The sequence below is a fragment of the Gracilinanus agilis genome, chromosome 6 (assembly GCF_016433145.1).
Source record: "Gracilinanus agilis isolate LMUSP501 chromosome 6, AgileGrace, whole genome shotgun sequence".
Classification (NCBI taxonomy): domain Eukaryota; kingdom Metazoa; phylum Chordata; class Mammalia; order Didelphimorphia; family Didelphidae; genus Gracilinanus; species Gracilinanus agilis.
The window spans coordinates 235,106,561-235,128,085 of record NC_058135.1 but is presented as its reverse complement, the minus strand read 5'-3'; the positions used below and the strand labels follow the sequence as shown (position 1 = coordinate 235,128,085).

Below are 21,525 nucleotides of genomic sequence, written 5' to 3'. Positions count from 1 at the left end.
CTTCCTTCCTTCCTTCCTTCCTTCCTTCCTTCCTTCCTTCCTTCCTTCCTTCCTTCCTTCCTTCTTCCCGTCCTTTCTCTCTCTCTCCCTCTTGTCCTCCTTCCTTCCTTCCCTCCCTCGCTCTTGCCCTCCTTCCCTCTCCCTCAGAAATGGTCTGATTAATCAATAATCCTAGATAACAGAGGAGAATCATATATAAACTTCAAGGAGCAATTTAAAGAGAATTGAATTTAAAGTTATGAATCTCAGATCCAAAACTCACTTGTGTGACCATGGGCAAATCCTTTCCTTTCTCTGGATCTCAGTCTCCTTTTATAAATTAAGTGAAGAGATAAGATTGATATCTAGATAGATCATATCTGAAGGAGTTGGACTAGTTGATAGCTAAGATTCCTTCTAAAATTTGATCCTATGAAGTTTCTAATTCTTCCCCCTTCATTCATACAATGCTATAAAATATAGCTACCTTGGAGAGCTCCACAAACACATGGAATGTTTCTCTGATACTTCAGAAGTCACTTCATGGTCTTACAGTTTACTAAGAGTCTTAAATTAAACTATCAGTTATCATTTTATTGTAGATGGACAGAAGGGTCAATCAAAAGAGAGCTTTGGTCAGTAGAAGTCTGGGTAATGGAGAAAGTTTGTCCTTTGTAAACAGCAAGATTGACTTCTCCTTTCCTAACTCCACCCTATAGTCTAGGTCACAGTGATGGGAAAACTTTTTAAAGAGGGAGTCAAAGGAAAGGAGATGCTCATCTGTCAGTCTGTTTCTAAGGCAACTCTTTCGAAGTTTCATTGTATTGTAACCTACTCATTGTATTGTCAGATTAGGAATAATGTCGCTTGGCCAGATAGAACATTTCAGGGGCCACATCTGGCCTGTGGGCCATAGTTTGCCCATCACTGGTCTAGGAAATTCTATTGGTCTGGACCTATTGCCTTTAATTATTAACTCACCCTAGCACAATTTATTTGTCTTTTGTTCTTATTTCACTTCTATTTTCCAATATATCTTCTTCCTCCCTAACTCAGAAAGCTAACCCTTATAACAAAGAATAAAAAAAAAAAGCAAAAACCAGTTCAATAAAACTAATCATGGTCATGTATAGACTGACAATCTAAGCAGACCTCCACATACATATTCTTCTTTCACCTATCCCTCTCCCTCATTAAAAATAGATGTTTCATCTCATAGTATTTAGAGTTGGAAAGGACCTAAAAGATCATTTAATTCAGTTTCTTTTTTTTATTGAGGTCTCAAGAGGAAAATGGATTTGTGTAGGTCCACAAAATCATAAACATTGTGTTTATTCTACTTGGCCTCAGATGACAGAAATAGGAGTGTGTGTGTGTGTGTGTGTGTGTGTGTGTGTGTGTGTATGTGTGTATAAAAAATTGAAAGAAAATGGATTTCAATTCCATGTCAAGAAAAGAAATTGTGCAATAGCTAGGGATGTTCAGAAGGGTAAGGGGCTACAGGTAATGAGCTCTGAGCAGGGGCTGGATAAACACATGCTAGGATTATTGTAGAAGGAATTTCTCTTTAGGCTGGGGTCAGATCAGATGTCTCTGAGGCCACTTCCACCTCTAAGATTCTACAATTCTATGATCCTGTCTTGGCAATGCTAAAGCTATTACGGTATTTGTACGCAGAATTAGTCCCCAAAGCCTCTCCCAGTAGCAGTTGTACCTCCACAGAACCAAAAACTTGGCATTTTCCTGTTGCTTCTGTTGGAGCTGGGGTGGGGGTGGCAGGGCATCTCAGGGTCCTGATGATAACATAGTCTCTGGGTTGCTATGGGAACAGAACAGGAAGTATGTGCTGCAATACTAATCTCTTTCATCTAGACAGAGGTTTCCAATTTTCAAAGCTCTTCCCGTACCGTTCTCTTTTCATTTTATTTCCATTTTCTCCTTTGGTTCTCATAACAACCCTCTGAGGCTTTCAGGTCTATTTTGCAAAGGAATCTAAAGTATGACAAAGCAAATTGACTTGTCCAAGGTCATTCAGATAGTAATTGATGGAGGTGGGACTGGTTTTTAGCTCCAAGTTCAGATTCTTTTCATTACCCCCAAATTACTTCATTTTTAACCTCCTCTATCTCTCTTAGAGCTCCTTAAATATTTTATTCCTTGGTATCTGAGCATGGTGTGTGTGTGTGTGTGTGTGTGTGTGTGTGTGTGTGTGTGTGTGTGTGTGAATATGTGTGGAAGGCAGGCTTTCTTCTTGCTGGTATTTCAGATTCCACAATAATCCTAGCTCAAAGACAGACTGAAAGGTTTACCCTCTGGGGCCCCTCTAGCAGTTATCTTTTGAACCATTTGTGCTGAGCTCTGCATTTGCCCTCTTTCTCTTTTCTTTCTTCTGTGCCAGAGTGAAAGAACAGTTGTGCTAAATCCCTGCTATGAAGCTTACATGCTGTGTGAACTTGGACAAAACATTCAACATCTCTGAGACTCAGTTTCCTCCCTTGCAAAATGATATTAATGCTACTTCCTCCCTGCCTTATTTGGCAATGAGTCCAATAGAAATAAGGGCTATTAGAATGACGTGATGTAAGTGCATTGTGATGATTCCTTGTCCTCATTCAAACCCATTCTTCTCAAAGAGCTTTCATACACAGAGACTGCTCTCTTACTTCCTCCCATCAGTCTTCATTAATGTCCGTTCCTGCCCCAGAACCATAGCAGATGGAGCCATTTCCCTTGAGTGCTTCAGTATGACAGAGGATACAAGGTTGCGTCAGAACATAGGATGTCAGAACTGAAAGGAATTGGGGAGATCAGCTAGTTCAGTTTCCACCTGGTAGCTATGGAGTCAGCATCCCCTGCCCAATGAGCCTTTGCTTCTTCTCCTTGGGGACTGAATGAACGTTGGGTACTTGGTGATTGACTTCACTAGCTTCCTCAGTTTCTTTCAGAGATCTGCCATTTTGGTACTTCTTTCTCTGAGGTGTTTTTTTTTCTCATTCCAGTGGGAAGGGGCAGAGGGAGAACAGGTAGGATTTTATTCCACCTAAAAACTATGCTATGCTTATTGCCTTGACATTGAACTGAGGGCTAGGAGTACCTTCCCAGCCTTCACTCTGTAGAGATGCTCTGAAGATATCTTCCTGATCCTGCTGTACCCTAGTGGGTTCATCTATGTGATGACTAGCACACACACTCTCTCTTTCTTTCTCTGGCTCTTTCTGTCTCTGTCTCTCTGTCTGTCTCTCTGTCTGTCTCTCTGTCTCTTTCTTTGTATGTATGTATGTATGAGTGTGTTTCAAACTAGAGATTGTCTCAAGGAATTCCTGCCCTACCACTACCCCTATCCTAACCAAATACCCATAATGAGTTAGTAGCAGAATCTGAATTAGAAGTCAGATCACAGGATCCCAATCCAAAAGGTGGCAGGTAGGTGGTATGGTGAATAGAACATTGCACTCGGATCCAGGAAACCTGAGTTTTAAACTTGACTCAGATACTTACTATCTGCATGATCTTGGAAAAGTCATCTAACTGCTGGTTGCCTCAGTTTCCTTATCTGTAAAATCGGAGAAAATAGTATTCACCTGCCAGGGCTGTTGCGAGGGTCAAATGAGATTACAGATGTGAAATATTTTTGCAAACTTTAAAGTATGATATAAATGTAAGCTATCAGTAGCTATGCTGTTGCTGACAATGAAGCTTAATCTCCATGCCCTGATGTTGAAGACCTTGGATGCTGTTTCTAGATCTGGAAGAACTCACAAAGGAAGAAGAGAAAAACTCAAAAAATTGCTTTGGCCTCCTCAGAGTCATTCTGATGAAAGCTATTTGCCACAGGGTGCTTAATTACCAGGAAATCTGATAACCATCACTCATGCCAGTAAATGCATGTCAGAACAACTTCAAGGTCATTGTTCTTGGCTGACTAAACTTACCATGCTGATGCTCAACTCCTTGCTTTGATGGAGGGCTGTTCATGGCTATAGGAGATTGTTGGTGGCACTGGCTATATGAATGAATGGGCTGTCACTGAAAAAGGGTGTCAGGGCAAGCCAGGATGACAGTCTAAAAGATATCTGGATCTTAGGTGGGAAAGGGCAAAGAGAATAATCAGCAATCAAAGTCAGCTCTCATGTTTAGTTAGACCTAATGCCTGTGAGGTATCCAGAATATTTGTTGAAGGACAGTGGTAGGTTGTGGTGAGATACAGGATTTGGAATCATATTCAATCCTAACTTTGCTGCATACTATTAATATAACCTCAGGCAAATTGTTTTAAACTTTCTGGACCTCAGTTTCTCCCACTGTCAAATGATGTTCCCTGCCAATTCTAAAAATATTTTATTTTTTCCTCAATTACATGAAAAAACATTTTAACCTTTGTTTTTTAAGTTTAAACAAAATTCTCCCCCAACCCCTTCCCTCCTCTCCCTCCTTTCTTCTCCCTGAGTTGGCAAGCAATCTGATATAGATTTAACATGTGTAATATTATAAAACATCTTTCCATAGTTAGCCATTTTTTGAACCCTTACCTTCCATCTTAGAATCAATACTCTGTATTGGCATAAGAGCGGTAATGGCTAGGTAATGGGGGCCAAGTGACTTGCCCAGGGTCACACAGCTAGGAAGTGTCTGAGGTCAGATTTGAACCTAAGACCTCCCTGTCTCTAGGCCTGGCTCTCAATCCACTGAGCCACCCAGCTTCCCCCTAGTTAGTCATTTTGTGAAAGGGAACTAGAACAAACAAAAGTGAAGAAATAAAGTGAAATATATTATGTCTCAGTCTGCATTCAGACTCCATCAGTTCTTTCTTTAGAGGCAGATGGTGTTCTTCGAGTTCTTGAGGATTATCTTGGAATAGCCAAGTCATTCCCAAATGTTCATCAAATGATATAGCTGTTACTGTGTACAATGTTTTCTTGGTTTTGCTCACTTCCGTTTGCATCAGTTCATGTAGGTCTTTCCAGGTTTTTCTTAAATCATTCTTTTTATCATTTCTCATAGCACAGTAGTATTCCTCCATTATAATCATATACCATAATTTCAGTCATTCCCTTATTGATGGACGTACCCTCAGTTTCCAGTTTTGTCCCTGCCACTTCTAAACTTAATGGATCATAGAAGTCATAGACCATAAGATCCAGAAGGGTATTCCGAAGTCTTGTTAGTCCAGCTATCTATTTGTGCAGGAAAGGAAACTGAAGCCCCTGTAGGGTAAGTGACTTGCCTGAGTCATGGAATGAGTTAGTAGCAGAACTGTAACTAGAATCTACATCTCTAGTCTAGACTCTCAATTCAGGGATTTCTCCATTTCACTCAGCGCTTCATAAGTCATACCGAAGGAGGATATGACTAAGATCAGGGTCCAGCAAAGCTCTGGACTGCCAGGAATTATTTGCTGGGACATTTCCCACCCCATCTGATCACTCCATTTCCCACCACTCTCCACCTACATTTGCCTTTCTGAATCCCTCAAGGGTTAGGTGAATAAATCAGTTATAAGTGGTGCTGATGGCTCAGTAGGACAGGTTGTTGAGGGTTTGACAATGGAACACAGAGATGGGTTGATCTTTGCCTCTTGGGATCAATTAACTTGATCAACCAGCAAGGATTTAATTCCTGCTCTGAGGAGTCTGAATCTCAGTTTGCATCCATTTATTGGCAATGGGCTGGGGCAACTTCCCTCTTCCAGTATTTCTTTCCTTATCTTTGCTTCCATCTTATCTCTTCTGTTTTGCCCTTCCCAGTGCACAATGGAAAGTTAAAGCTGTCTCAGAGATGGGGATAGGATGGTATATTACTAATGTCCCATTTGCAAGTTGCAGAAGAGTTTCCAAGGCAGAAGAATACTAGGCATTTGATAACCCAAATCAAAGCAGCAAAAGAATGGAAAGTTATTTAGATTGTAATGAATTGAATTCTCCATCTGGGGCTGAGAAAACCACATGGCATGGCCTTTGCAAAAGGGAAATGATTTTCATTAACAGAATCTAATTCAATCTGACAAAATTCTACAGTGGGTGCCTCCAACACCTATAACTCTCACCACCTAAAAGAACCTGGAACCGCAAATGAAGTTTCCATTTTTGAAAGAATCCATCACTATCTATTGTTCACTCATTTGGCTTGTATGCTAGAGGACTTTGATTCATGGGAAGACCTTCATCACACATACACAGTAGAGGGCTTGTGTGCAGTGAGCAGGCTGGTGGAAATGAGTCTTCCTGTTATTCTTAACAGTCCAGTGAGATCCAAATGAATGGGGATTTAGCTGGACCTTGGTAATCGTCATTGTGTACTAGAGGTGATGGCTTGATATTTTCCAGATATCTCTTGTTCCTTCCCCACTGGGTTGTAAATAGTTCAAAATACCTAAGGATCTAAATACAAGCAAAGCTGGTTTGCACAAAAACCTAATACCTGCAGGTGTTTTGATGAGACAGGTGAAGTGGCTATCCACAGCACAGTCTGAAATGGAGGAAAAAGGTGGTTGGGTGGGACAAGGTCAGAGTCACAGGTAGAGGTAGGAGGAACAGCAGGAAGAACTGAGGATGTGGTAGGTGTCTTCAAATATCTGGCAGTGCAGTTTTAATCTAGTGAGGCTATTTAAGGCACTTAACTTTTCATAGTTTTTTCATCTGTAAAATGGGGATAATAGTCTCTACCTGCCAGCATTGTTGTGAGTATTAAATAATATATTATATGTAAAGCACTGAATAAATGCTATTTTTTAATATTTTCAGTGTCAACATTTTAAATTTAATTATTTTGTTAATGATGAAGAAGACTTGAATGAGGAAGATTTGGAGTCATCATAAGAAAAATAAAAATGACTTCCTAATTAGAACTACCCCAAACTGGATTGGCTGTTGCTATAAGTAGTGAGTTCCCCACCTCTGGAGGTCTTTCAAGAGGAGGACAGATGGCTAGTTGTTTGGGATGTTGTCTACGGTTTCCTGGTTGATCATAGAATGAGCTGGATGACCCCAGAGGTCCCTTGTAACTCTGAGAATTTGTCATTCTGTTGCTGAAGGAGTGCCTTGCAAAGCATTAAGGCATGGCATTAGTACTGAGAGGCTGAAGGGTCCCCAGGAGACTGTCAGTGATCTCATAATGTCGGGACAATTAGATTCCCTAACTCAAGATCCTGCCATCCTGCAGGGGATTGATTATACTCTTGCTCCAAATTATGTATCATAATTTAAAATATGGTAATTGGTGATTAGCACTTGTTTAGGCTCAGTTGTTACATTCTCTTTTTATAAAAAAAACCAACATAACTAAATGGAGAATTTTCATCATTCACCTTCAAAGCTTGACCTTTTTTCTTTCGTTCTGGTTTTCAAAGCATAATCCAGAACAGTGATCTGTTCTCTCCCTGCTCCCAAAAGAATCACTGCATTTGCTTTGTTTTGTTTATTCAGTCATTTTCAGTTGTATCCAACTCTTTGTGACCCCATTTGGGAATTTCTTGCTAATGATTCTAGAGGGGTTTGTCATTTCTTCTTTAGTTCGTTTTATAGATAAGGAAACTAATGAAACTGAGTTAAGTGACTCGCCCAGGGTCACACAGCAAAGAAATATCTAAGGCCAGATTTGAATTCAGGAAATTAATCTTTCTTACTTCAGGCTTAGCACTCTACCTGCTACATCACTTAGCTGTCCAATTTCTGTCAGATTAGTCAGTCTGATAGGTATGAGGTGGTACCTCAGAGTTGTTTTAATTATATCTCTTTCTTAATAAGTGATACCTAATAAATGGAAACCTATCATTATGAAAATCCTGTGAGATGATGGAATTCCACTGTAGGAAACATTTTTGTTAAGTGTCTGGGCAAATGGTAAACATAGAGTCATATATTAGATGAGAGATCTCTCCTTTATCCAAAATGGGAAGGACTTGGGTATTACGTAGTTCTCTTTCTAAGCCAATGTTCTTTCTTCCAGATTGTGACAATATTGGCAAACATGTCTGTCCTGGAACAATGTGCCTCAGATATCATACAAGAGGATGGTATGTATTATCTTTTAAAAAAATTTCCACATTAGTCATGTTGTGAGAGAAGACTAAAACACCAAAATAAACACGCACAAATAAAATAAGGTGGAAAATAATGCTTGGATCTGCATTCAGACTCCATTAGTTCTTTCCATGGGGGTGAGTAACATTCAGAATTATCCTGGATCGTTGTATTGCTCAGAATAGCTAAGTTCTTCTCAGGTGATCATCTTACAATATTGCTATTACTATGTGTTATGTTCTAGATCTGCTTACTTTACTCTGCATCAGTTCATGTAGGTTTTCTAAGTCTGACTGTGGCTAGAATGAAGGTGAGGCCTTTAGGGTTTGCTAGGAAATTAGGGGAAACTTTATGAAATCTTCACCACTAGAGAGGAGGGCTGGGTCCAGAGAAGGATCCCAGAACCCATGGCTAAAACAGAACCAGGGTTTGAAAGGTATACGAGTAGCCTGGAGGGCTCAGAACCCATAGTGATACCTGAAGTCAGGGCAACTTCTAAAAATAGTACAAACATGAATAGTTTTGTATCTGGAATGGTTTGTGTCATTTTCACTGCTTAAATGTGGAGTATTGTGAAGTATTAAATCTGGAGTATTGTGAAGCTGGTCAGTGTGCAGAGAGGGATAATTAAGATGAAGAGAGGACCAGAAATCATGCCATATACAAGGATTGGTTGAAAGAACTGCGTGATATTCAGCCTGGATGGAAGAAAAGAGCAGTATCTGAAAGATGGTCATATAGAAAAGGGATTTCAATTATTTTTCAAATTATGAACTTTTGGCCATTCAAAGGGAAGGTGTGATAAGGAATGGGGTCTGTTAATAAATCTGCAAGGGTCCTTGTTTTGATGTTTGGGACAGAGAATGTCAGGGAGAAACCTAGAGATCATCTTCCCCAATTCCCTCATTTCACAGCTCTGATGGATGAGGACATTTAAGGGCCAGAGAGAAGGGCATGAATTGCTCAGCATCATAGGCTCATTGCCTGAGAGATGGAAGAGAATCTAGAGATGGTCAAGTCCAGCCTCCTCATTTAACAGGAGAGGAAACGCAGACCCTGAGAGTTTTAAGTGACTTGCTTGGTGTTGTAAGCTGGTTAGTGTGTGAGGCAGGATTTGAACTGTACCTCTAAGTCTGGCACAGCTGTGCCTGCTTAGGTACACTGACTCAGAGATTATCCAAATGGGTGATAGGGCTTCCTGATTCCTAGCCCAAGGCTCTCTCCGTCATCCGTGCTCTCTCAAATGAGGACAGGGCATGGGAGGTACCCCGTAAAGGTTATTTAATTGAATCAGATAGCTCTGAAACAGGAAGAGCTCTGGGCTTGCTTCGTGCTGTGGAAGATGGAAGAGGGGCAGGGACCTGGTTTCTTCTCTCCAAGAGCATTAGTAATCTCATTAGGAAGGCATGACTCACCTACCTGAAATAGATGGGTAATAACACAAGACAGTAGGTGCCAGGATGAACAATCTGCAGAGAAAACGGGGGCTTTGGAAAGGTCTCTGAACTAGGAGTGAGGAGTTTTGTCCTGGCTCTACTATGAACACCCCTGGGTAACCTCAGGCAAGCTCCTTTTTCCTCTTTCACCTTGGTTTCCTTCTATGAAAAATTGGAGAAGAGGGTTGTTTCTAAGATCTCTGACAGTTCTAAATTCTGGTGTTTTATTACATATAGTGTTGTAGGAAGTCAACAAAAGGGATGATCATAGAACACTTCATGGAGGAGCTGACATTTGACCTGAGTGTAAAAGGATGGAGAAGATTTTTTTGGGGGGTGAGGAAATCGTGGAAGCAAAGATCAAATGGAAGAGGGAAGATATAGTTCAGAGATTTTGAGCTGGAGGGGCCTCAGAGTCCATCTGGTTCAATCCATTCATTTATAAGATTTCCATTTACAAGAAATGGAATTTCTTGTAATGTAATGTAAATTTCCATTTACAAGAAATCCAAAATTTACAGAGGGAGAAACCAAGACTTGGGGAAATTATGCCCAAGGTCACACAACAGTAAGTGTTCAGAAGTGGGATTTGAACCCAGGTCCTTCTTCCAGGCAGGGCTTTTGCTACTGTACTTAAGAAGATGCATATTTCTCCTAGAAAAGAGATAACTCCAGCTCAGCCTGGTCCTCCCTACACATGGCCCTTGTTAAGAGATATGACCAGATGCAACTGGCTAATTTTTGAGTGTCAGAAGAATGAATAGTGGTTCCAGTTGACCTTGCCTGGCACCAAAGGGTTGGCTCCTGGATTTTCTCTCAATTCTGTCCCTGTTTTCACCCTAGGGCTACAACTTCTCATGGGGATGCTATCTGAGAAGCCACTGTCAGGGAGCCCAGCTGAAGTGGCTGCCTGTGAAAGAGTCCAGCAGAAAGCCGCCGTGACACTCACTCGACTCAGCCGGGATGCAGATGTGGCCCGAGAAGCCATACGACTTGGGTGTAAGTTGGGATGTTAATTGGTGAGGTTGTAAATTGGAAGTCTGGTGGGTGGGTGGTCCAAAGTTGAAAAGCTCTAAAAGTTTGAGGTTATAAATAAGGAAAATTTTAGTGTTTCCCCTTTCAAGTCAGGAACTTTGTGGTCTCATCATCACAGATCCCCAAGTGGGCTAGCTCTAGTAATGGCGGCTGAGGATCCTAGAATCCTAGAATATTAGAGCTGGGAGAAACCTAGGACATAATTTACTCTAATCTTCTCATTTTATAGTTGGCACAGCTGGGGTCCAAAGAGAGGAAGGAACTCATCCAAAGTTATACAATACAGAGCTAATGGCAAGCTTGGTGTTATTTTTGTCTCCTGATTCCCAATCCCAAGATTTTCATACTACACCATGCTAACCACTTTTTTTTCCTCACAAAATTTCCACATTATGTAAGGATTTACTTGAGGTTCAGTCTTTGGGGTTATGTGTTATGGATCTTTCCCTTCCCAAGATGATTCTTTTCCAGCCTGAGTAAAGCTCAGATTTATAGGCAGAACCACTACAAATTAGAGCATAAGTAGTTTAGATTAAGTGGATAGAGATGCTTCTGTTGGAAAGTCTTCTCTCAGAGCTAACCTCCATCCCTCCTGCTGCAGGTTTAACTGAGTTCCTTATCAGGAGATAGAGAGCCATCGCACATATAGAGTTTGGATTTTTATGGAACCGTTGCTTGGGTATGACTTCTCCCTCAAGTGGAGAGAGTGGGAGTCTGCTAGCATCACTGTCAATTGAAAGACTCAGTGACAAATTGTTGGTTGTCCAACATCCATTTATTTCATCTATTATTCTGAAAGAAAAAATGAGGCTGATGACTTGGTACAAGTCTGCCTCACTTAAATCCAATTCATGAACAAGTCAAGACATCACCTCATGATGACATTGGTCTTCTTGAAAACAAAGGACAAGAAAGACAACAATCTCATTCAGTCATCCAACAACCACTTACTATGTACAGAGTACTATATATTTTAGGAATAAATGGCAATGGGATAGAAGAATTCTTGAACTAGGAGTCCGGAGACCTGGGTTCCAGTCCTTCATCTGTCACTTAATTGGACAATCTCTTCTCATTTCTGGGCTTCTGTATCTCTCATTTGTCAAATTCAGGGGTTGGACTGGATGGTCTCTAAGCATCCATCTAGTTCTAATAGTTTACAATTCTACTGTATTCCTTGTAATTTCATCAACAAAAGCAGAGAAAAGAGTGCTAGCTTTGTAATCAGCATGGACAGTGAACTGACACAGCGAATAGAGTGCCAGGTCTGAAGTCAGGAAATCCAGAATTCAAATCCAGCATCAGATTCTTACTAGCTGTGACCCTGGGCAAGTCTGTTTACCTCAGTTTCCTCATTTGTAAAGTGGAAATAAAAATATCACCTCTCAGGGTTGGTGTAAGGATCTAGTGAAAATAATATTTGTAAAGCACTTAGCATTGTGCCTAGACACAGAGTAGGTGCTATATAAATATTGGCTATAATAATAATAATTATTATTTATTATTGTTAATATCACTAATCAGGATACTTGGGTTCTAATCCCAAAACAGTGACTTACAATTATGTAATCCTAGGAAAGTCCCTTTTCCTTTCCAAATTTCTTTTTTGTCATCTATCATAGAACCAAAGAATTTAGAGCTGGAAAGGACCTCATTCAGTTGTTTTTCAGTAGTGTCGGACTCTTCAAGATCCCATTTGGGGTTTTCTTGGCAAAGATACTGGTGTGTTTTGCCACTTCCTTCTTCAACTCATTTTACAGATTAGAAAATTGAGGCAGACAGGGATAAGTGACTTGCCCAAGATAACACATCTATTACTGTCTGAGTCCAGATTTGAACTAGGGTCTTCTTGACTCCAGGTCTGGCGCTCTGTCCATTGTGTCTTAGAGATCATTTATTCTAACACCTTCATTTGATAGCTAAGAAAAGTGTTATCTGTGGAATAAAGTGACTTTATGGAAGTCACCCGGGGGCAAATGACCAAGCAAGGAGATGAATCTGGGTCATGTGACTCCAAGTCTAGTCTAATATCAAATGAAAAGGGTTGGACTGGATGGAAGATATTAACCTTTTTGTGTCTTGGGCCCCTTTGGCACAATCTCATGAAGGCTTTGGATCCCTTTTCAGAATCATGTTTTTCAATGCATAAAATAAAATAAACTAGATAGAAAATGTGCTTATCAAAATGTTAAAAACAAATAAGTTCTTTAACCCATATGAAGAACTCCATAGATTAGATAATTTCGAAGGTCCCTTCCATCTTTGATTCTCTATGGACCCATGATTGTATGTGCAGCTGGTTTGAGGTTTCCAGAAAGGACAGGGGGGTAGAATTATGCCTCAAGGGGAGCGAGGTTGGCCACTACTGTTGATTTCTTGTCTTTCTAATTCACCAGACCAGCTTCACAGTCCCCAGAGCTCCTCAGGGAGCAGGGCTCCTTCTGGAGGAGCTCCAGAGACATTAGTGGGAGAACAGACCAAGAGGAACTAGGGTGGACAATGGACCTGGGACCTCCCTTTGGGTTTCATAATTGCCTTGTGCTTATAGGTATGCCTCGTCTCACTGAGCTTTGCTGGGTCCCAGCTGAGAGGAACAACAGTGACTCTGTGCTTGTGGCATGTTTGGTGAGTTTCCAGGCTATAGATCCTTGTCCTCTATCCCTAACTCAGAGGCTGTACCTTGGGGCAAGTCCTTTACCCTCTCTCAGTATCCCCTATTTATAAAACTTAAGAGTTAAACTGGGTGATCTTTATATTTCCTTCTAATCTTATGTACCTCCTTCTGTTTACAGAAAGGCTTTCAAGCTGGGACTCAGACTCTCCAGCGTCTAGCACAGAAATCCTAGTGATAGGGAATTGTGAAAATCTGAATTCAAATTCTACCTCTCACACTGCCTACGTGATTCTAGGAGTATAACTTGACTTACCCTCAGCCTCAGTTTCCTTATCTGTAAAAAGTAGACAACAGTAACAGCTACATCATAGGGTTGTTGTGAAGATCACATGAGACAATGTTCATAAAATACCGTGACAGTCTTAAAGCTCTGTGTAAATATCAGCTAATATTAGTTCCGGTTCTGATGTTAGGCAAGTTATATCCCTTCCTTGGTTCTGTTTTCTCACTTCTAAAATGAGAGGTTTAATCTGCTTGCTTTTTATGATTCTTTCTAGTTCTGACTTTCTGAGATTCTGGACATTTTAGCAATTTGATCCATGCTCACTGAGGTCCAGAAGAAGGTCCCGAAAAAACTTATGCTATGCTGGGTGCTAGAGCCTCCTAGCTAGCTGCTCCTGGGTTAGGAGGGTCCCAGAGTTACTTGCTCTTGGGAAGAAGAGTTGATGCTTTGCCTTTTAGAGACATGATCCCAAGTGCTCTGGGGCCCTTTCTTTTTAGGGTCCCCTGCTCAATGACTCCACTAGGCAAAGCACTTCTAGGAGGAGCTGCATGGAGCCAGTATGAGAAAAGATGAGAACTGTTCCAGTCAAGAGAAGGAGCTGGGCATTCTGCCTCCACTGTTCCTTTTCCAACCCAGTATATTTAAACTGCCAGCCTCATGTCCCTTTTAGAAAAAAAAAAATTCATTTGAGTTTTTTTCAAACCCTTACCTTCCGTCTTGGAGTCAATACAGTGTATTGGCTCCAAGGCAGAAGAGTGGCAAGGGTGGGCAATGGGGGTCAAGTGACTTGCCCAGGGTCACACAGCTGGGAAGTGTCTGAGACCAGATTTGAACCTAGGACCTCCCGTCTCTAGGGCTGGCTCTCAATCCACTGAGCTACCCAGCTGCCCCTTCATTTGAGTTTTTAAATCACCTTCATTTTCAAATATATAGTTTCTTCCCCATCATCTCTACTTACCCAAGGGGTCATGCCTTGTAACAAAGAATAAAAAAAAACCAAGATAAAAATAAATAAGTAAAACTCAGCTCAAAAAAATGATCTGAATCTGAGAGAAAGGGTTATATTTCATACCAATACTCTCCCACCTCCACAAAGAAGGGAGAGAAATACATATTCTCACTTTTCTCCAAAGCCAATCTTGGTCATTGTTATCAGTCAGCATTCAGTTTCAGGTTTATGCTGCTGGAGTCATTGTACACGTTGTTTTCTTGGTTCTGCTTGCTTCATTCTGCAACCGCTCATATAAGTCTCCCTGTACTTCTTTGAGTTCTTCATAATTATAATTTCATATAGTAATATTATTTTATTAATATTTACATTCATACTATTTCATTTTATGAATTTTAATTATGAAATGAATGTTTCAGTACATCTCTATATCACAATTTGTTCAGTCTTTCCCTAGTCAGTGGGCTTTGACTTTGTTTCTAAACCTTTGCTACTATCAAGAGGGTTGCTGTGAATATTTTGGTGTATATAGGACCTTTCTGGCTTTGGCCTGAGGTGACTATATACCCAGATCAATATATTCCTCAGGAAAAGTTCTGATCATACCTACTCAACAGAACAGCAGAATTTTAATATTTCAGAGGACCTCTAGCCTTGCCCATTTTCTAAAAAGGAATCCCTTCTGGATTCTATTTATAGGGCTCGAGGGATACAGAACTCATCCATTCCCAATTGTATTACTGAACAGTTCTTATTGTTAGGAGGGCTTTTCTTCATTGAACTGAAATCTCCATCTATGCAAAATGCACCAATAGTTACCTTATGTGACAAATAGAATAATGCTCCCTTTTCCACATGATAATTCATCACTTACCTTGAAGTTGTCATGTTCACAGCACCCAAGTCTTCTATTCCTCAAGCAAAACATTCCCATTACTTCCTTTTTTTTCTAAACCCTTAACTTCTGTGTATTGGCTCCTAGGTGGAAGAGTGGTAAGGGTGGGCAATGGGGGTCAAGTGACTTGCCCAGGGTCACACAGCTGGGAAGTGTCTGAGGCCAGATTTGAACCTAGGACCTCCCGTCTCTAGGTCTGACTCTCAATCCACTGAGCTACCCCCATTCCCATTACTTTCAATGACAAAACATCCTCCTGTGGGATGGTCTTTTGCTCCTTCAACAGCTTGACCATTGGAGTCTTTAGTCAGGATCCATTGTCCTTAAAATATGGTGCTCAAGTCTGGTCCCTTCATTTTATAGATGATAAAATTGAGGCCCTGAAAGGTTAATAAATGACTTATCTGAGGCCTAACACCACTAAACCCCACATGTTTCGCCATGTTGTTCCCCTATGATTCCTCCATTTTATCCCCAGGATAAAATATAAAACACTTCACCTGGCATTTAGGGTCTTCCACAATTTGGTTCTAAGCTACCTTTGGAGCCATTTCCTACCAAATTTATACAGGCCATTTCCATGCTTGTAATGGGCTCATCATCATCCCCCTGCCCCCTCAGGACCTAGGACAGAGGCTTTGGGGTGCTTAATGAGGGTTGCTCAAATGATGAGTGAATGGTGTGTGGTTTGACCAGGGGAGGGCATCAGACCTCACCACTAGTAAGACAGCTAGAAAGGTGGGAACAGGCTTAACCCTGACTTGACTAAGCCAGGGGCTCTGTCTTGCTTGCCAAACTCTGTCCTTTGTTTTCCCTTTCCTGAGATTTATCTTCAGATATTTCAAATATCATCTCTCTTAGCCGGGCTGAGTAATGTCACCTTGGGCAGACCTGATTGATTTTTCTTAATGAAGACTGCCCTGGGTAGCTGATGGTCCAGCTCGATACCTTGGTATTTTCAGCCGGAGAATCAGAGCCATCAGTGACATCTTTTTAGCTCCTCAGACGTCAGAAGAGAAAATCTCTCAAATGCCAAGTAGTTGGGGATAGTGGTAGGGGAGGAGAAGGGTTTTTAGCTAGCTTTGTGTCTAAGTTTGAGGTTGGGTTTGGAGGGGGTGCTCTCTCCACCAACTTGAGTTGAAAACTCTGGCCCTCTAGCCCTCTTCTGTATCCCCAGAGCTGGGCTACTCCCCCCTCCCCAATCTGTGTTTCCTTCCAACAGGGCTTTAGTAACAGATACATCCTTTTGTCTGAAGGATCCAGCTTCCCTCTTTGCTACCACTCTTCAGGGATTTTGGTATTGGAGGGGGGAAAAGAAGGACATTTCTCCCATTTAAAACAAACTCTGGCCATTGGTTCCATCATTTCTGTTCTCCTTTAGGGGAACCACCTTTTCTCCACTCTCTGGTGGGTAAAGCATTAAACTTTTTTTTAACTTTACTTTCTATATTAGTGACAATTATAAGAGAGAAAGGCAAGGACTAGGCAAATGAGGTTAAGTGACTTTCCCAGGGTCAAACAGCTAGGAAGTGTTTAAATTCAGATTTGAACCCAGGTTGTCTTGACTGCTCGATCTCCTGGTGCTCTATCCACCATGCCACCTAGCTTCCCCAAGCATTAAACTTATAAGATCTGGATTCAAACCCTATTTCAGATACTCCAAGGTTGGATGACCTTGGGCAAATCATTAGACATCTCGTTGCCCATTTCTTCATCTGTAAAATAAATGTGTTAGATTGAATGGTCTTTAAAGTTTCTGCTAGCTCTAATATATGGACTTTTGACAGTGTAAATATATAGCTAAATTATATTATAGAATATGGGGAACCTTCTTCAATCTGGCTTCAATCCACTTAGGGCAGTTAGATGGCAAGGTGGATAGACTATTGGACTTGGAGTTAGGAAGTCTTGAATTCAAATCCAGTCTCAGATTACTATTATTATTTCCTAGCTGAGTGACCTTGGGCAATCTGCTTAATGTTCCTCAGCCTCAACTTCTTTATAAAATGAGAATAATAATAATAACCTTAAAAGGTCATTGTAAAGATCAAATGAGATAGCAAAAGGCATTTTGCAAACCTTAAAGTGTATTTATAATTAATTACCTATTTATCTCCTTCCTCATAGTCAACCTTTTAGCCAAACTCGACTGTTGGATTTTCTTCAGTCTAGAAGCCAGAAGTCATTGCCATCATTAAATATTTATTAACTTTTTCCTTGGTTTAGAACACTGAGCGAGCTTGGACAATATCCACAGAGCTCAGGAAAGGAGCACACTTGTGGCCGTAACACACAGTGTATTACAGGCCAAGTTCATTAAGGGAGGTTCAAAAGTCAATACGAGGTCCTAATTATCTGTAGGAACCAAGGATTTTGGATTTGAACTTTAAAGGATGGGTGTGAATTCAACCAGACCATGGAGAATAGCTCCTGTTATGTAGTCTTTTAAGGCTTGTAAAATAGCTTCCTTGAAATAGTTCTGTGGGGTTGAATTTGCAAATCAGTGCAAAAAATAATCAGTGCAAATAATCAATCAAGCTCTGTACTAAGTGCTGGGGTTACAAAGACAAAAGTGTTATTATTCCCATTTTTAGAGGATCAATCCAAGGCCTGGTGAGATGAAATATTTCATTCAAGATTTCACAACTAGTTGGTGTCAGAACCAGAACTCAAGGTCAGCTCTCCTAAGTGTCGAAGAGGCCAGTGTTCTTTGCCCCATGCCAGGGTTGACCATATCACTCTTCTGAGCAGGAAACTTCAGTCACTCCTTATGGCTAGAATGAATTTAAAGCCCTTCAAAATCTAGCTCTGATTTAGCTTTTTAAAGCTCTCCTCATCTTGATCAATGACACATGTAAAACCCAGTGGAATTGCACATAGGTTTTGGGAGGGAATCATGGAACCATGGAAAAATTTTCTTAATCAATAAAAAAATTTAAAAAAAACAACCACAAAAACCACAAAACAACAATAAAAATAAATAAAGCTCTCCTCAGTCACTCCCCTCAATAAACACGTTACATCGTAGCCAGACTGTCTTGTTTGCTGTTCTCTATACATGACACCCCACTGATCTCCATGCCTTAGCACGTGCTGTCCCCCCCCCCACCAGGGAGGCTCTTTCTTCTCCCCTCTACCTCCTAGAATCTCTCGCTTCCTTCAAAGTACAATTCAGGTTCCTTCTCCTAATGGCCTTTCCTGATCTCTTTCCCCACTCCTGATTTTCCCCCGCCCCATTGAAATAATTATATATCTTTTGTTGTTGTTTAGTCATTTTCAGTTGTATCTGACTCTGTGGCTCCATTTGGGTTTTCTGGTGAAGAGATTGGTGTGGTTTGCCCTTTCCTTCTTCAGTTCAAAATTTTACAGATGAGGAAACTGAGGCCACCAAGGTGAAGTGACTTGCTCAGGATCACCTCGCTTCAAATATTTATTAGTGATGTGAACACAGTTGGTGTAGAATAAATACTTGTTGAAATGAAATGAATTAAATCCAGAGTCTCTTCTAGCTGGGATACCCCAGTAGTCTGGGACACTGGTGGCAGTTATGAGAAATAATCCATCAGAGTGGACATTGTTGGTTCTGACCCTGTATCATCAAATTTGAAGTTTTTTCCTTCTTTTTTTTGTTAGGCTGCCTTACGTACCCTGGCAGCAGTCTGCCCAGAAGGCCTCCAGGACACAGATTTCCAACAACTTGTCAAGCCTCGACTGGTGGACTCCTTTCTCCTCTGTGCAAACATGGAAGAGAGCTTTGTGTGAGAGGAGAAGAGAAGAGAAGAGAAGAGAAGAGAAGAGAAGAGAAGAGAAGAGAAGAGAAGAGAAGAGAAGAGAAGAGAAGAGAAGAGAAGAGAAGAGGAGGGAAATGAGGGATTGGAGCCAACCAGTCATCCTACCAGCCTGCCAGACTCATGGAGCCACCAAATAGACACACACACACACACACACACACACACACACACACACACACACACTCTGTTATAGCTCCCAGCTTGCTTACTATTTATACTAACTTATTATTCGACTAGGAGGAAGATGGGTTAAATCCAGAGACAACATAACTGGATACCCACCTTGGACCTCTGCAGTATTTTTTTAAACTTAAAATTACTTTTTGGTTGAAGATGTTAAAATGTTCAAAAGGTTAGACATGATAGTGGATGTTTTCACTTTATTTTGCAATTGTGATACTTACCATGTAATCTTGCCACATTTTTATACTGTAGATCTCAAGTATTTCTTGTAGTTCTGTAGTCTATGGTACTTTTAAAAATCTCAGCCATTATTTAAATTAAAGAAAAAGACAGAGCAGTGTGTGTGTGTGTGTGTGTGTGTGTGTGTGTGTGTGTGTGTGTGTGGTATGTATGTGTATTCTTTTCTTCTCAACAGAATTAATGACATTTGGAACTTTGGATTTTCTGATTATATTACGTATTAGAGTCTTCAGTTTCCCTTCTTTGGGACTAACATCTTGCTTAACCTACATTTGTACCATGACAACCTTAGCAGGTTGGAAGCCCTTTAGTCTTTGGGTGTATGAACATTCTTCCCAGGTAATAGATATATGGATAAACATTGCAGGCAGGATTCACTGAGAAATATGGAGGGGGACTCTGAATGCTGCCTGAAGCCAACACAGAAACCTCTTTTTCCTTGGAGCTAATATTTAGGAATGAGAAGGAGGCAGAATCCCAGAGGTGATTTTAGAGAAGCAGATCTCAACATACATACTTATGGAAGTGAGAGGGGTACATGTAGAATTTGTTGGAGCTGGCTTGTCCTGGCTATCAAGAGGAGATGGTTAAATTTTCAGTGTGAGCATTTTATAATTCAGAAATCAGCAGTTTCTACAATCAGATCTTGATTATTATTTTGTTCATTGCTTAGACTTAAGGAAGCAAAGGAGGGAAATGTCATCGCAGATGAAATTTAAATGTGTTGGAGAGCCAGTTAATCATTTGCCAGCTTACTTCTGGATGCAGACAACTGGATGAAGAAGAAGACATTGTCTTGGAAATGGAGCCATTGACTGAGATGGAGGCAGAGAGAGTCCAGAAAGTCTTTTTCTTCTCTGTGGACAATAGGTTTCACAAAATTCCCTTTGAACATTGTTTTTCATGACTGTTTTCTGAAGGACTCAGACTTGATGTTCTTTAAAGTCCCTTCTAGCTAAAACAATCTGTGAGTCTATGATGATCTTTGACTCTTTAGTTCAGACTCTGAGTTGGGTTGTTCCTGTTATTTCTTCTCTCCCAAGTTTCCTTGATCCATTCTGTTAAAAAGACATGGCTGGGGGAGCAGCTAGATGGTTCAGTGGATGGAGAGCCAGGCCTAGAGATGGGAGGTCCTCGATTCAGATCTGGCCTCAGACACTTCCTAGTTGTGTGACCCTGGGCAAGACACTTAACTCTCATTGCCTAGCCTTTACTGTTCTTCTGCCTTCAAGTATTTATTCTAAGATGGGAGGCAAGGGTTTTTTTTCAAGTCAATGGGTGAACCAAGGCTAGAGTTCAACTTTTGCAATTTTTGCAAGACAACTTTTCCCAGGAGCTTTAAAATAGTCCTTAAAATTTGACTTTCTGGGTAAGTAGAATAGGTAGATAGTTGTATGATTTAGTTTCAGGAGCACCAGAAAGGCATCAAAGATCCCCCCAATGATGACTAAAATCCTACCATAAGAAATGCATTCATTTAAATGAAGAATTTCCTTTTGCAAATATTTCCTTTTTCAGGCTGCCCCCTGGTTAGTAGGTAGGATTCATGGGTTCTAGATGTCTCAATCCATTGAATGCCTCAATCTCCCTCACTCTAGACTTTTGGGTTTTCTCTGGGGTTGTTGGGAAGTCTATCCAAACCCTCATTGCCCACCTTGTTGGGAATAAAACTGACTTTGGGGCCTCTGTATACCTGAAGGAAATGTGCAAAATGTCTCTTAAGGCTGCATCAACACTCCACCTGAACAGGTCAGGAAAACCTCTGCAAGGCTTCCCAAAGAACCCTGTGGCTCATGCTTTATTCTCAGCTTTGGGACTGCCGTTGCTGACTTCTGCTGGCTGTCTCCACTCTAGGACGGTACGCTCCCTGGTTGGGATGCAGGGATCCTGAACCTTCCCCGCCTCCTCTCACATCCTAGAGGAATTCATCATCTCTCATCCCAGGTTTCCATTAGAGCTGATCATTGGATAGTGTCGAAGTGACCCTTTGGCACCATCTGCTGACCAAGCTTCCCTTTACCTGGGAGCGGAGCTAGACCCTAGACACAAAGAGTTTCCAACACCTTCAGTGTAAATGCTTTGATCCTATCTGGATCCTCTGG

The 21,525-nt window shown here is 41.0% G+C and overlaps 1 protein-coding gene across 1 annotated transcript in view; it reads left to right on the top strand.

The window, feature by feature from the left end:
* Positions 1-18,971, top strand: part of INSC (INSC spindle orientation adaptor protein) — a 170,356-nt gene extending 151,385 nt beyond the window's left edge. The window contains exons 10-14 of the mRNA XM_044681811.1: positions 7,010-7,167; positions 7,924-7,990; positions 10,277-10,432; positions 13,017-13,093; positions 18,843-18,971. Of these exons, the coding sequence (XP_044537746.1) occupies positions 7,010-7,167; positions 7,924-7,990; positions 10,277-10,432; positions 13,017-13,093; positions 18,843-18,971 (587 nt within the window). The remainder of the gene's footprint in view (positions 1-7,009; positions 7,168-7,923; positions 7,991-10,276; positions 10,433-13,016; positions 13,094-18,842) is intronic.
* The last annotated feature ends 2,554 nt before the right edge of the window (positions 18,972-21,525 follow it).